We start from the raw sequence: 15,837 nt of genomic DNA, 5'->3' as shown, positions 1-15,837 counted from the left end.
CTGCTGACAGCGGATGAACAAACAGTATTGCATGTAGTATTCAATTGTTAGCTCTTCTTTCCAGAAACATTCTCAGAAGCTTGAAATTCAGTTATTTTGTTTTATACGACTGCTATTTTTAATGCAGGATACAAATTTCCTTCGTTACGGCCATATATACGCGCGTACGCGTGAGCCGCCGGCGTCACCAGGCGGCGCCGTGCGGCCGCCCCGCCCGCCCGCGTTGCCGGGGCAGCGGCGGCCGGCAGCGGCGAGCCCGCCGCCATGAGCAGGAAGAGGCTGCCGCAGCTGGTGGAGGCGCTGGGCCGGTCCGCCAAGCACTGTGAGTCTGGGGGCGGCAGGCGCCCGCGCCCGGCCCGGCCCGCTCCGCGGGGCGGCGGGCGGAGGGGCGTTCGCTGCTCCGGGCCGCCTCCCGTTGTTCCCGCGGCTCGTTCTGCGGGTCCGTTCACCGCCCGCCCCCCGCGGGGGGCATTTACCGCGCGCCCCTTGGGAGCAGCGGGCGCGGGGCGGAGGGGGGTGGGGGTGGGTTTAGCGGTGACCCCTGAGCGGGCGGCCCGGCAGCTCTCCCGCGCCTGCCGCGTGTTCCTACGGGCTGCGGTCACACACGGTGTTCGCTTTGTTCCGACCGGGCAGTCAGCAGAAGCGAGGTGGAATGTCTGGTCAGGCTCTTCGACGCGCTCGTGGCCAAGTCGAGCAGCCGGGTCGCTGCCGCGGGCTTTGACCGCGGCACGTTCAGAGACACGCTGCACGGCGCCTTCGGCATGACGGACGACATGGTCGTGGACAGAGGTGAGGCCCGCGGGTCGGAAAAAGATGTCGGCTTTTCGTTTTACGTTGTCGACCGATGAGCGTGCCTGGACAAGGCAGCGGCATCCTCATCCCTGCAGGGAGAGCAAAGGAAGAGTTGTGCTCAGGAGCTGCGGCGTAAAGGGTGTCTTTTTCTTGGCACGGAATAGTTTTCCCTTAGTTGAGGTTGGCTCACGCTTGTACGAGGGAGAGCAGCCAGAGGTGCTGCCCTGTGGCGGTTTCTGTCCCAGTCACTGCAGTGCGGTGGCAGAAGAGGGCAGCACGGGGTCACTTTGGTGCCCTCCGGGAGCTGCGGTCGGTGCTGCCGGTGGGCAGCTCTGTCTCCGGCTTGGAGGTCCCAGAAGGGCATTCTGTTAGAGAAGGTGGCTTCTGGAACGGAGGTTCTGAGAACGCCACTGAAGGGACTAGGCAGGCAATACAGAGAGATGAGAGTAATGAGCCAAATAACCCCTTGAAAGTGCAGTGATTTCACAGATTCATAACATGAGGGCCATGTTTACTGCTGCTGCTGTGGAAGTCGCATGAGTGATCTCTGATGTACAGGTGTCTAGAGGAGCATGTGGAGAACACGAGTCTGCCGTTCTTTTCAGTCTCAGGCTGCCAAGAGCCACCCCCTGGTTCAGCTTTCTCCTGTTCTCTAGCCGGAGTGGTATTTAAATGCCATAAAATAAAAACTTGTTGCCATTTTATGCAACAAGTCAAATGTGTCTTGGAAGACACCTTACAGGCACGCATTCTTAAAAATTACTTTAATGCTTACGTACAAGGGGGCTGATTTCAGTTTGCAAAACAAAACCTGTTTTCCATTTCCAAAATCCTTGGCTCTGCATGTAGAGGTGTTCCTGTAGCAAACTTAGTAATTAACATTCTAAATGAATTATTATAGATGTTAGTTGATGCTTTGAATTATATCTTGTATTTGAAGTACTATATTACAGGCTGTATGAATAGTGAAGCTGAAAGATTGAAAGTTTCTTCAGGGAAGGGAGAAAAAAAAATTCTTTAGGTACCTGAAAGACAGGCAAAGGTTCTTTTCCTTTGTATGTGTTGTTTATAGGATTACTTTCTCCAAGATTTGCTCTGACAAAACCTAGTAATTAAAATCCTCTTCTACATGCAAATATGCCTGAGCATAAGGGATATTGGTTTATTTGATTTACGTCTGCATGGAAGCATCCTGTAGTTGTTCAAGTCAGGAAAGCAACAAATCAGACAAAATGTCTATCCCAGCAGGATTCTGGAATGGAAGATGAGTAAACTGAGGGGCGAAATCCTCATCATTATTATGACTTAGAAAGGCTCAAGAAGGGTAATCATACCTTGATGAAAGCAGAGAAACATCTTTAGAAAAAATATGTTTTTATATTTTCATCAAATTTAAGAAAATATTGTTTGTGTTTCCCTATGACATAAATTTTAAATGTGTCTAATGTACTTTCCAGTGTTCCGCATTTTTGATAGAGACAATGATAGCTGCATCAATGTGGTGGAATGGGTGGAAGGCTTATCAGTATTTCTTCGAGGGACACTGGAAGAACGGATTAAGTGTAAGGTTTATCTGTATGTTAGTACTTAGTAATAATCATTGAATTAATGACTATTAAATTACATGTTGCTTTTATTACAGTTTAGTAGTTACTCTTATAAAGTATTAGGTAATTGAAGAGTTTTCTTCTGTATAGTTTAATGCAATGAAACGGAGTTCTGAAATGGCTTCTCTGAGACAAAGGTTTTTCTGTGTAAACTGCCATTATAGCTGCCACTTAAATTTGTTGCTGACGAAAACTAGCATTTGAACTGAAGCTTGTTCTACAGTATACAGATTTGACAGGGTATACGTTTTTGTATTCATAAACAAAATTAGAAGGATACAGATGTAGCTCAAGGGTGATTTTGCCTGAATAGCAGGGTCTCAAGCCAACCAAGGCCTGTGCCTTGTTCATTTACTGGCACGATGGGGACACAGCAGCAGTTGCATTAATTCCAGCAGTTCTTCAGCTTGGAGTCTGTTTGTAAGATAGTCATGAGAACCTTCACAGTAATGATGGAGAAAGATAGGGAGAAAAAATAGCAAAAACTCTAGAATTTTAAGAAGCAGAAAAAAAAAAATAGGGCATGTGGGGAAAAAAGTGTAATAGAAAAGAGGACGACAGCATGTTCTTTCCATAGTTCCCAAGTTGCAGCATCAGCCATCCCTAATGGACTATGTAAATTCATCTGAAAAGTGGCCTGGGATGTCACAGCACTCGGATGTGTGCCCAGGATGTAATTCACTACGTCAGTACAACTACAGACTGTAAAGTATGCAGCTGTAAGCTGCCGTGTAGTGCTGTAAGCACTGTAAAATATACTAGTGCATAGTGATACAGTGTTATCTGTCGTAGGTGTATGCCAGTACAATTTTTCACTGTAGACATACTCTTTGTTGGGGGGGGGGAAAAAAACAACTCTTGTGTCCCAAAACTGAAGCTTTTGGTTTGCTTCTTTGTTTGTTTGTTTGTTTAAACAAGTTTTGTGAAGGATAGTAAAGTTTATTATGGTCATAGATTTCTGGTTCCAGGAAGGTAGAAACAATTAGAAGAGGAATTAGGCAGATACTCAAAATACATTGTTACAGGGATTTTCCTTTGCATTAAGGGATATTTCTGTTTTGTTTTCCTTGCTAGTACAGCTCATTCTTCCATTTCCTTTACTTTTCTAACCCAGCTTCTGAAATAATGAGTATGTGTTTTGTAGATGCAAAGTCCTTTGGATATAAACAGCTGGTCCCCACTGTGGGAAATTTGGTTTCTAAACCAGAACCTTGTTTATATTCTAAATAAACGATTTTAGAGAAGTTAAGATCTATAAGGTAGTGTAGTTTCTGTGAACTGAAGATTATTTATTTGAGAAGAAGTAGACTTCAACTATGAAGGGTAAATAGGCAGTAATTTACTAGTACATGTATCAAAATGTGATACATATATTTCGTATATAAATATTATATGTGATAAATATGGCTCAGTAGATATGCTCTACAACATAAAATTCTCATTTTCTGTCTATAGGTAACAGACAGTTTTGTGTGTGATATAGTTTGTATGAACTTTAAATTTATTTATCTTTCAAAAAGACTGTTTTGAGGTTTACGACCTGAATGGTGATGGATATATTTCAAGAGAAGAAATGTTTCAAATGCTGAAAAACAGCCTTCTCAAACAACCGTCAGAAGAAGATCCTGATGAGGGAATTAAGGATTTGGTAGACATAGTACTGAAGAAAATGGCAAGTACTTACTCATTGTGATACTGGAGTGTCTGTCAAACATTCAGACATTAACTGAACCTTAGAACATTGCTATGAGATAACAAAATACTGTGCCTGAGTTACAGTGGGATCCTGAGCCACAGAGTTAGTTATGTACTTGAGATAAGCAATTCTCCTAAGGAAAGCCAAAAATATAATCCAGATGTAATGAGTCCCAGTCCAGTATCCTCACATGAAGCTGTTAATTTATCATGCAGATGTATTCTAAACTTTATGTATAAACTAGCATGTGTTTGTGTGCATACACATATGTGCATGCCCCGTCAAAACTGGAAAATTCCAAAGTGTAAACTATATTTATTCTCGCGTTAGCCATCTGCATTAGCTTTATTATTAAGCACATTTGTGTTTTATCAAGTGATCATGAAATGTCTTTATCCAATTTATATATTCTGTTAGAATAGTAACCTCAAAGTTATTAGTGTAAAACTTGTCTTACTGTGATTAATCTAGAATATCCAGATCAACCAGGGACTGCGTTTCAACACAACCTCCTCTCCTATGGTGGTGTTCAAAAAAAATCTCACTTAAAAGCAGATCTTGAATCCCAACTCCTTTTGTTTAACCCCATCTTCTAGTTTTCAAACCCACCCTTTTTGCAGAACCTCAGCTGAAAAGTCTCTTACCCTTAGTTCTTGACAATGCTGAGTCCAGTCTCACACAGGAGGCAAGCTACGGCTCAGCAATTCGTTCATCTTTGGAGCACCTGCATGCGCAGCTTTCCTGCAGGTTGCATCCAAAATGAATGCCCTCATGTTCTGGGCAGTTGGTAAGGGGGCTATGCTAGTCCAAGCACAAGCACTATGCTTCAGACAGAATGAATGTTCATATATTAAAGACCATATTATGAACCAATCATGTACATAATCCTGTTTTGGCTTTTCCACGAGAACTTAATAAAGCTCTGATACGTGTTTGAAGAATGTCCAGGTCTGATTTGGCTGCTGGGCAGTTGTCCGAGTAGGATATTGCTGCCCATCTCAAATAACTAAACAACTAATTCTTAGATATCCAAAAATGCATTTGTGGAGTCCATCACTCGGAGAAGAAAAATCTCCTCTTTGAGCCGTTGCCTGTAGGTACCATGGCATTGTGACTAAGCATACGTCAAGTCCCATGATACCGTTTTCATACTTGCAAGTGTTTTAATGAACATGCTCATGCCCTGCCCTCCCCCGTGCTGAGGAGTGTAAAAAGTAGAGTGTACCCAGCCACGTCTGTTTCTTTTAAGGATCCAGTGGCAGGTTTTCCTGTTCAGGAATCTCTGTCTACACAGCTCCTTGCCTATACTTTTCTGGCTGTTAGAACCTGTGCTCCCTTCATGTTCACCAGCTATGATGGTTCCATGACTTAATCTTAAAAAAATTTTGATTTGGCCCTGTGCCTTGAGCCCTAGTCATATCCACCCATGTATCTTCACTTAAACCCTTTATTTTATATGGTCTAAAGTACTTATGCTCGCCATAGCATTTGTTGGTGTTTCAAGCTGCCACGTCAGTAGAAGCAGGAGGTTTTCAAGTTGCAGAAATACTAAAAACACAAGGCTGCTTCTTTCCACTCCTAGAGGAATGTTCTGCTATGCTGAGATGCTGCAGTAAGAAAGAAGTGGGCTGGCACCAGCATCCTCCACCATATGCTTCTGGGTGCTGTACGTGAACAAGACAGGGCAAAAGTATGCCTACTATAGGAACCACTAGGGTGGAGTGTTTCCAGGGTGTAGGTACACTCGTGGGGTAAATACATATACAGAATATACCATAATGTTTTCTCCTACTTTTAAGTCTCCAACTTTTAGTTCATCTCAGTGCAGCTGTGCTTGAGATTTGTCTATGCAATTCTCGGCTCGGCCTCTTCCCATGTTAAAGTTTTGCCTTCTCTGGAATTCCGTTAGCAGAGCCATATGAGATAGTTGAGCTTGCTCCACCTTTTATACCTTAGGTAGAGGCAATTGATACAGATCTTGTCTGAGCAGAGACTGACGGCCCAAGGAAAATTATTTTTTGCATATAATCAAACTAAAAGTAGAATCCATGCCAATAAACCACCTGTTAAACAAAAATACGATTATTACAAGTAATCATCCTTTGCTGAAGAGTTCCCTTCCTTTTGTAGGACCGTGATCAGGATGGCAAGCTTTCTTTGATGGACTTTGAAGAATCAGTCAGAGATGAAAATCTTCTCTTAGAAGCCTTTGGACCATGTTTGCCAGACATAAAGGTACATCAACTTTGAGTTTTAAAAAAATGTGCAATACTTTCTGTACTGTTGTTAAGGAGATGTATCTATTGTGGTATCAACTTGTCATCACATGGGGTCTGCTGAAGTCAACTGGTAGACGCCTCCGTTGTGAGATACGCATGTGCTGAGTTGGTGTCTGCCTTTCACAGCACTGATGTTTCCTTACACAGTCAAACACTGGTACCAGAGAATATAAGGAAGAACACAGTTCCTCAGTGTTTGTCTATCCCGGGGCAGCAATACAGTGAACAATCCTCAGTGAACACCCTCTCAGACTAAGAAAATGAGACCATTATCTTTAATTGTTTGTCTGAAAGCTCTCCAGGAATACAACTTTTATTTTTCTTTCTTCAGTGCCACTGGCAACGCTGCCACCACCTCACTTACAGCCTCTTTTGGGAGAGGCTGGAAACTTTCTGAAAAGCATACTTTGAGAGTGGCGTTCATCTCAGAGTGTGGCACTGCTGTTTTTTAATTACATCTAACTGGGCTTTATTTATTAGCAATACATCTAATTCAATTCAGAGATTTGTAATTTTTTTTGGAAGATAGTAATTTAGAACATGCTTATTTCCTCAATGTTGAGTTCAACTGTGGAGAGCGTTTCTGCTCTATAATAAAAAATAATTTCTTTCCTAATCCAATAATCGTTATTCTACTTGAACTGTATGTCATTTTTAAATACTGCAAGTTGTGACTTCATGGAGATGGAAAAACAAAATTCTGAAATACATGCAGTGATTCCTAGAAACAGAGAAGTTCAGTAAGACTGCTGAGAACATGGCAAGTTTTCATTTGCTGGAAACCTGCGCTTCCTGCCAGCTCACCTCCCTGGCAGGCTGGAGGACAGGAAAGAAGAGTCTTGTAGCTGTGGCTGCACACTGTATGACACGATGTCAGCTGCAAAGCAGCCGTTTCCAAAATATCAGACTTCTTCTGGCAGGCTGTCAAAGACTTTCAGGGGTTGGGGAAAACATAGGTAAGTACTCTGGTTTTTACATGAGTGCAGAAGTTTTAGAAACCTTCTGAACAAAATTACATTCATTAATCACCATAGAAAAATGACTGGGTTTTTTGTCAGTGTTGGGGATAAACCAGGTACACAATTCAGGCTAATCACAGCAAGAGGTGGAAAACTCGGCTTGTTTCTTGCTTCCACTACTTGTGTCCTCTGTTCTGTACCCTACCCAACTGTTGCCCTTTCACTAGGTCTCTAGATTCACTGTTAAGAGAGAACTCCATTTACATGTCCTTTCAAGCCCTAAAAGCACTAAGTAAATTTCAGCTATGAGCTTTACGTGAAGAAAACCCATAATTTACTAGATTTCCCCGTGGGGTTATGTTGGGGAATTTTAATTGTACCCTTTCACGCAAATTAAAAACTCATTTGTACTTAAATAAGTGTTTTTTAAAAAACGTAACAAACAACTTTTTGGTAGAGTCCCACCACCATAAGCGGTTCTACAAGGAGTCTGCAAAGATGCACCCCAAGCCAGTTCATGACATGCACCAGCACTGATCCTGTGCGTGTCAGCATGGGACACCTTAGCTCAGTGTTGGGTTCATCTCCCCAGCGCCAGTTCTGCCGCCAAAGGCAGCCCCTGAGCGTTCCCACTCCCAGACTGTTACAACACAACGCTGTGGGTATTTATCTCATCACCAACGGAAATTTCACTCCTTTACTTTAAGTCGTCTCAGTCTCTGTCAGTCTCCATCATTCCTGCTTCCAGCCAGCTTAACTCATTCTGCAGCTGGGCCTTCTTGCCCTCCACGCCAGATGGTTCCTTGGTCACACATTACCACTGCTCAGCAGATACAATTTGAATTTCCCCTTCAGTTACAACTTTGACTGTTCCAAGTGGTCTCTCAGTGATGACATCATGAATGCCACAGAATTTACCTTTTCTAAGCTAAAAAGCAAGAGATGCCTAAGTGTAAGCACTGTCACTGCTTACACATTTCGGTTTAGCATCTTTTCCAATTGAATTTAAATCCTTTAATTAATTAAAAACTTTTTTTTTTTTTTTTTTTTTAAAGAGCAGTATAGCATTTGAACAGAAGACTTTCCAGGAAACTCGTAAACTGTGACTCCCAGTAGAATACTGTTGTAAGAGGTTTTTTCTTCACCATTCTTCATGGTATAGTAAAAATGAGCAACTTTAACCTATTACTAAGTTTCAGTATTCCTTTACTGTAAAAGCTACTGAATAAACAGAATTTACTTCTGTTACTCTGCCTAGATACAGTTCTTCAACGAGTTATGAAATACGTGACCGTATGAAGTACACAGGACAAGATGGCAACAATAATAATATATTATACTGGTTTGTTCATTCCAAGAAACAAATTGATACAATTTTTAACAGGGAATTGCTTGGAAATACAATATAAAACAGTTTTATTTTTAACTTAAAAAATAAGTATTTAAAACTATATCCTTTAAAAAAGGACTGTTGGAAGATGCTGCCAGCAGTATCTATATTCTTCTTCTCTGCTTTACAAGTGGTTTGGCTGAGTTACTCTCTGGCTTTTCCACAGATGTTCTTGAAACAGAATCTGCTACCTAAATCGGGGACAAAAAAAAAATCTTAGTAAACTGTAACCAGTTTGAATAGGATGTATTATTCCTATAATCACACTTGTATTGAATTTTCCTGCAGAAAAAGGGAAAAAAATAACACCAAAGGCAGCATTAAACACAGCAAGGTGAAACTTACACAAAAATAGTACTGCTAACACTTCTGTTTTCTTTTAACCACACAAACTCACTTCAGATACTCAATGATAAGTGTTACATACCTTATCACTCCTCTCCCTACCAGAACCTACCGGAAGTGTTTTCAAAGTAAGGCTTAGGATATTTTTAAAACTCAGGTATTTCAGGAAGAAAAGGGAAAGGGACAATGTGTTTTGACACATATTTCAGAAATGTATTTAACATAAGGGGTTGTTATTTATCAATTTGACTGCAGGTAAGCTCTTTCAAATCAGTCTAGTTATAGTCCAGGGAGCTTTTTCATATCTTAATTTAAATGGAGAGTTTTATCAGGAGTGTTTGACCTGCTACTTGATTAATATCCTCCACAGGTTATACACCTCAAGACACACTTCTCGGCATGGAATTCATAGTTCTGTACATCTTTTAGTGCCATAAGAAGTGTTGGAGCAAAATTATATCTGACTCTGGCTTTATTATTTTTCACTCCCTTTGAATCAGGAATGAGATACGAGTACCACACTGGAGTCAGCAGGACTACCTCCAAAGTTATCCTGCCTCCTCACATGGAAAAAAGGTGTAGTTTTACACCGACATTTATACTTTCTGAAGTGTAGTGTAAGAGGTGTGGAGTAGAAAGGCCTGCAATATCCTGCATTATGAAAGGGTTAAGTAGTAAAAAGCTAGCTTTAAGTGGCAAATAAACTGATAATACCGAATGACTGTTGAATTAAGTTACCTTAGCGTCTCTATTTTTATAGATAACAAGCACATAATATATCTGTTTGAAAATTAAAATATCAGCATTTTCAGAATCCATACCTCTTTCAGTTTATTTCGAATTAATGTAGCTGAAGTATTCAAGGAATCATCATCCATATCCACTTTAGGTATTTCTGGTAGCTGTGGACCAATAGTGACTTCAGTATTGTCCACATTTGTTCCAATGAGGGAAAACTTGTTACCTTCTTCTCGCTTCCTCTTACGTTCTTGCAGGTGAGTCGTACGAGGCATAAACCTGTCAACTCCATTATCAACTGGAACTGTTCTTTGCTGCATTAAAGGCGTTGGTGGAGTATGTCCTCCTGGCTGTACACTTAGAGTTAGGGATGTGTTTTGACCAAAGTACCCAGAAGTCTCAGCACAATGGTTATCATACTGGGGAAATGTCAACAGGCTCTGGTGATGATTCCCAGGTGGATACCCTGTGTTGTGGGATACTCCGTGAGAACTTGTAAAGCAGGATGGATCCCAGTTACCAGTTCCACATGATCCTGATGTACTCCATGGACAGTCAGAGTTCTTTGAGACGGTCTTCTTAGGCCTCTCTACTTTCTTTAACACAAAGCAATCTTTAAAACAACAAAAGTAGCTTCACTATTTCATGTCATTATTAGTTCTAACACATAAGAAAAAACATTTAATATAATTACAGAAGCAATACCAGTGGTATTTCATTCCCAACCACCTTTCTGTGATTCTTTTTTCCTAAGCGCACCTTTCAAACTAAAGTTTTCCAGCCTAGTCCCTTTGCTGGTTTGAAAGGAATGCCTGAGCAGTATTTCAGCAGTTTTAAGAACATGAGGAAAATATTTCTAAAGTTTCAAATCAATGATTCCAGTTACAATTTCAAGGATAGGCTGTCGTGCAACATTGGAAAAAAAGGTGGTTTGATGTTAAAAATCAGTGATTTTATTCCCTTTAAATACCCTCATGCAATGAACTATGATCTCAAAGTACATAAGGACAGAAAGGAGAAGCCTGCGCTCAGCAATTCACTTATTTCTCATCTTGCCCAGCCTTCAGTGCTGCCTGGGAACTCTGCAGTACAGTAGCCTTTGTAAACCCAGCCCATTCTTAGCATTCGTCCAGTGCCAAATAATGTATGCTGGAGAAATTTTTTTTGGTGAATGTTCTGGTATAGTCACCTTCCTTACAAAACTGTCCCTTTGGCATGCCTGAATAAGCTGGAACAAGGGTGAAAAGATGATCCCATATTTCCTGCCAGTGCTTGAAATTTCAGATAACATTTTGAAAACACTTCATTATTAAAGTATTACTAAAAACACTTCATTATTAAAGCTTATGCATTTTTTTTATTTTAGTGCTAACCAAAACCATAAAGTTGCTTTGAAAAAGATACAGCCCTCTAAATACTGAAAGATGTCTCCATTCTGCGGCAAAGATACTTAAAATGCATCTTTACAACAGCCAGATACAAAGCATTTTCCCACCGAAGTGAGATGTTACGTTCTACAGGAAATTTAATTACAAACCTCTTTGATTTGTTGCTTTTGCTATATACTTTCTTCTGTCCTGCAGCTTCTCCCTAGTTTCTTGGACTGTTTCGAATTCTGGAGCATAGCACACATGCAGCAAACTACCAAAGAAACTTCGTTCATCCATTTTTTTCTTGGCCACCCTGAAGGGAATTAAATTGTATTGGCAAAACTGAGGATTTTACCTCAACTCTCTAGAATCTTAACAGATTGTAAATAAAGAAGGTGTAAAAGATTAAGAGAGCAAGAGGCAGATATTGCCCTGTCCAATACCTTGCACATTGCAGTTTCTGGAATTTTATAAGATAAACTTCCGTAAATTGCTCTGCTGGATATTCGTCTAAAGCATGATACTCTTCAATGGCACCATATAATGCAAATTGTTCAACTAATTCCTTCATAACACCTAGTGCAGGAACTCCTTGTATTAGTATATAACGAGATTCCAAGTTGATAGTATAAACCTAGGGAAAAAAAAAAAACAATATTCTAAAATGTTCAAATTCTTGCTTTACTCCAAAAGTAACACATCATCTCTGTTTTCTGTTGCTCCTTAAATCCTCTCAGGATGTTGAAAATCCCTCTGTACTCTGACTTTGGACCCTTGCAGGAGCAGTAAGAGCACAGTAATCTGGGTCCTCTTCATCACTGCGAGGGAACTGAGCTCAAGCTTCTTACTCAAAGCAGAACACAAATTAGAGTTAACTCTCTCCACCAAGTCAGAGTACTGCCATTTGGTGAGTAAAATCTACAAGCCTCTGGCCAGTTTGCTAGCCAGACTGACTAGTAACCGGTTAATACGAGGCACTGTCAAAATAAAGAAAAAAAACACTGTAAAACCTGTCTTGTTCTCAGGCAGAGCGGCCACACAGATAAAACACAGGGAGGGAAGGGGGGGGGAAGGTACCACGATTCCTCGGGGCAGATCGTGTGTGTGCAAAGCTGCCTCTTCACTACAGTGATCAAACCGCACACGTTTTTAAGACAGAAGCAAGATCTTCCCCAGCAGGTAGCAAAAACACCACTCCTGCTCTGGGTATGACTGTCACATAACACAGGCTCTAAGGAAAAGTTCCGTGACAGCTCCTTACGAATGACAGGTAGGTAAACCACAAGATCAAAGGAAATTCGCTCTGATTTTGTTAAAAAAAAAAAAACATCTAGACTGCGTGAGCTACACACCCTTCTCAAAAAGCAGAAAATTCAAGACAACCCCTCAGGAAACCAGCTCTCAAACCACCATTATAAAAGCCGCTCTGCAAACAGGTCTCATAAATCGTTGTTAGGGCAGCAGCTCGCTCCCGCCACTTGCCCTCTTTCTACGCCAGCCCTGGAAGTCGCCGTTGCCGCGCACCGAGCGCTAACTGCACACAAAAACCAAATCCTGCATTTTTGCTGCGGCAATGGCGGTTCGTGCTCCGCAGCAGGCACGGCCCGCGACGGGAGGCCTTCCCCTCACCCCCCGGCAGCCGGCGGACACCGGAGCACAGGCAGAGCCCCGCCGCCGCCCGCCGGCCCATAACGGCGGCGTCCCGCTCCGCGAGCCTCCCGGCGCGGCGCTGCACCGCCGGGCCCGTGTCCCGCACAGAACCCGCCCCCGGGCTCCGGGCGTTTCCAAGCGACCAAGTCACACGGCGCGATGAAGGAGCCGCCATGTTTACCACACCCGACTCCGGCTGTTCCTCCCGGTGCCCCCTGCCCGCCCGCGCCCCGCCGCGCCTCAGCAGCGAGGAGAGAAAAGCCGACAAGCACCGCGAACGGGGACAAGCTGCAATAAAGGAGCCCGGGCGGGGCTGCGACCACAGCTGGGTGAAGGCGGGGAGCTCGCCGGTCAGCTCCAACGGCCACAGCCCGCTCCGCCGCCGCCCACCAGCCCCGAGGACGCGGCGCTCCGGGAGCGGGGCCGCCTCGCCCGTGTCCCGCCCGAGCGCGGGCAGACCGGCGCGGCACCGCACCGCGCCGCCCCCGGCACGCGCCGCAGCCGCGGAAGAACCGGGCCGGCCCCACCTTCACGGCGCGCGGCCTCCGCCCCTCCCGGTACTTGGCGCGCGACTCGCAGACCCCGAGCTGCGCATGGTGCCTGCAGGCATCGCCCAGCCCGCCGCCAGTACTGCAGCTGCTGGCCGCCATCTTCCCATCACCCACCGCCCTCCCGCTAGGCAGCTCTAGCTGCTCGCCGAGAGAACAGCCAATCAGACATCGGACAGCGCTTTCATTGGCTCCCGCTGGGGCGGAAACCCATACGCCAGACGGAGGAGTCTGAGCCCTCGATAGAGAAGCCAATCAGGGGCAGGGAGTGGGTATATGCCGCGCCCGCATTGGCAGGCGGTGGGTCGTACCACCATGTCAGGGCGACGGGGGAATTTCGGGCAGGTCTGCCCGCCTCCCTCCCAGGCGGCAGCTCCCTGCCAGGGCGGAGCGGGCGCTCCGTGGCGCCGGGCTGCGGGGCCCGGCTCGGCCCGGCCGGCCGCTGGCATGTGGGGCGGCGGCGGAGGGGGAGCTGGAGCCGCCGCGGTGACGGTCGTTCTGAGCGGGACCCGGGACTGCTTCCTGCACTTGCCTCCCGAGTTGGCCTCTCGCCTCCGCCTGCAGCAGGTACCGGGTGGGCGCCGCTCGGGGCCTGGGCGGAGGGACGCCTCGGGGAGGATTGTGGGAGAACACCGTCCCGTGCGCCCTCGGCATCCCGTTGCTATGGTGACACGAGGAGCCCTCCTCCCTCCCGGCGAGCGTCAGCCCTCCCCGCCACCAGCCGCCGTGTCGCGATGGTGGCCGTGGCGGCGGGGAGCCCCGCTCCTCCTTCCCTCCCCCAGCTTCCCTCTCCGGCCCCGCGGCGCCCCGTGCGGCGGCGCCCGGAGGCCGCGCCGGTGCCGCGCGTCGGAGCGGGACGCGCTGCGCAGCCCCCGCCGGGGCGGCCCCCCCCGGCCCAGCCCGGCTCCGGCGGCAGGTCCCCGCGGGAGCTCGCCTGCTTTGCCATCCCTTCCTCGTAATAAAATGCGGGAAAAGTTCGGAGTCGATCTCTCGGCGCGGTCCGCACTGGTGTCATCTGCGTCTCTCTCAGTACTGTGTATTTTGTATCGGTCGTCGCGGTAACTCACTGGCATTAACTGAATAACGTGTAAATCAGTCTTGCAGGCGGGAGGTAAGGTGGTAAATCCCAGCAGAATAACCGCTCTCGGCGTGCGTAAGTCTGTCACGATATATTCCTGTGTAGAGAGAGACTCCTGCCATGCAGAGCCCTAGTAAGCACGTGGGTCGGTCGCAGGAAGCGCACCTTAAGGTTTTGAATAACGTTTCACACGTGAAAACAAGGGTCAAGCCCGCCTGTGTCTCTTGTGCGATGAACGCAAGAATTAAGGGTCTGCTGGCAGAACAGACAGCTTGGAGGAGAAATGGTGAGAACGAGCAGGTGAAGAAGATGAGATGGGAGCAAAGCTGGGGAGCGGGGGTGGCTGGACGCACCCACCGTGCTTGACCTGCGGTGCCGCGCTGCTTTCCTGTGGCCAAAAAGGACATTTCACAGACGCGAAATCGTCTAGACTTGTAAAAACTTGCTCTTATTTCTTTGGAGTAGTAGAAGAAGGGTTGGTGGGGCTGCAAGAGGTTGCAAGAAATCCAGTATAAATGTTAGCTTCATTTCTGCTGTGGTTTCTGGATGTTTTCTAAATTTGCTGGCAAGAGAGAGGGAAAACGAGTGTAATTGCTTTGAAGTCTTGCGGCATCATTCTGTACATGGTTGGTTGTGGCAGGCTCCTGCTTTTACGTAACGTGATCTGCAAAATGAAAATATATGAGCTCCAAAATCTTGATAGAAATAGCATATTAAATGCAAACTCTAGAATAAAAATGTTTAAAAGGGGATAAATAATTATGTTAACAAATTACACTGAGTAAATCGTATAAAAACTTAAATGGAATCAAAAGCTAAATCTAATAGCAGAAGATATTAGATAAGTGGGTGATACAATGGTCTATGAAACTCAATGTTGTGTGAAGATTAAGACACTCAGGGAGAGGCTTTATCCGTGTGAATACAGGGAAGAGCTGTAAGTTAAACATTACCTTTGGTAAAAGGATCTTGGAACCTGTGTACATATTATCTGAAAACGTTTTTGGAGTTTGCCAAAAAGTCAAATAATATTCAAAATCATTAGAATAGAGATGGGAACAAAACAGAAAACATCACTATGTTGACAAGTAAATCTGTGGTATATCCACAGTGCACGTTGTCTTGGTCACTTGATGTTCATAAAAGTAGTCATTTTTGCAAAACAAAAATACAGAAAATGTCAGTTGAGTGATACAACGTAGGATATAGTCTCTTTATATGAAAACTGACTGAACATATTGAGATTCTTCAGTTTTGAATCAGAATAGCTGAGCAGTTCTGAAACAGATTGATAAAATCATTTTGGTCTGACTTTGTGTGATTTGTGACTTATTTCACACGTTCCCCAGCTCACAAAACTACTCTTGGAGTCCATGCAAATGTTA

At 44.7% G+C, this 15,837-nt stretch overlaps 3 protein-coding genes across 13 annotated transcripts in view; 2 read left to right on the top strand and 1 right to left on the bottom strand.

Annotated features, from left to right (window-relative positions):
• The first annotated feature begins 264 nt into the window (after window positions 1-264).
• Window positions 265-8,602, top strand: CLXN (calaxin). 4 transcript variants are annotated; one of them, XR_015222248.1, is made up of 7 exons: window positions 265-322; window positions 634-789; window positions 2,250-2,354; window positions 3,920-4,071; window positions 6,226-6,330; window positions 6,522-7,330; window positions 8,389-8,422. XR_015222248.1 is itself a non-coding variant. In XM_086614373.1 (6 exons), the coding sequence occupies exons 1-6, from the start codon at window positions 265-267 to the stop codon at window positions 8,437-8,439; spliced, it is 627 nt and encodes a 208-aa protein (XP_086470499.1). In that variant the 3' UTR covers window positions 8,440-8,602. The 4 variants fall into 4 exon arrangements, 3 of the variants coding, with proteins under 3 accessions (XP_086470499.1, XP_086470498.1, XP_086470500.1); XM_086614373.1 differs by lacking the exon at window positions 6,522-7,330 and having other exon boundaries at window positions 8,389-8,602; XM_086614372.1 differs by lacking the exon at window positions 8,389-8,422 and having other exon boundaries at window positions 6,522-8,370.
• A 51-nt stretch (window positions 8,603-8,653) lies between these two features.
• On the bottom strand, window positions 8,654-13,476 carry RBM48 (RNA binding motif protein 48). Its single transcript, XM_086614371.1, has 5 exons — window positions 13,354-13,476; window positions 11,620-11,810; window positions 11,344-11,489; window positions 9,890-10,419; window positions 8,654-8,914 (listed from the first exon to the last, which is right to left on the bottom strand). The coding sequence occupies exons 1-5, from the start codon at window positions 13,474-13,476 to the stop codon at window positions 8,828-8,830; spliced, it is 1,077 nt and encodes a 358-aa protein (XP_086470497.1). The 3' UTR covers window positions 8,654-8,827.
• A 345-nt stretch (window positions 13,477-13,821) lies between these two features.
• Window positions 13,822-15,837, top strand: part of PEX1 (peroxisomal biogenesis factor 1) — a 28,375-nt gene continuing 26,359 nt past the window's right edge. For 7 of the 8 annotated variants that reach the window (XM_086615066.1, XM_086615065.1, XM_086615064.1 and 4 more), the window contains exon 1: window positions 13,822-13,941. In XM_086615066.1, the coding sequence (XP_086471192.1) occupies window positions 13,822-13,941 (120 nt within the window). The remainder of the gene's footprint in view (window positions 13,942-15,837) is intronic. The other variant, XM_086615070.1, reaches the window with a different exon arrangement.

Source organism: Tauraco erythrolophus, chromosome 7 (assembly GCF_009769465.1).
Source record: "Tauraco erythrolophus isolate bTauEry1 chromosome 7, bTauEry1.pri, whole genome shotgun sequence".
NCBI lineage: Eukaryota > Metazoa > Chordata > Aves > Musophagiformes > Musophagidae > Tauraco > Tauraco erythrolophus.
The sequence above is the reverse complement of the archived record's forward strand: the minus strand, read 5'-3'. Positions and strand labels throughout refer to the sequence as shown.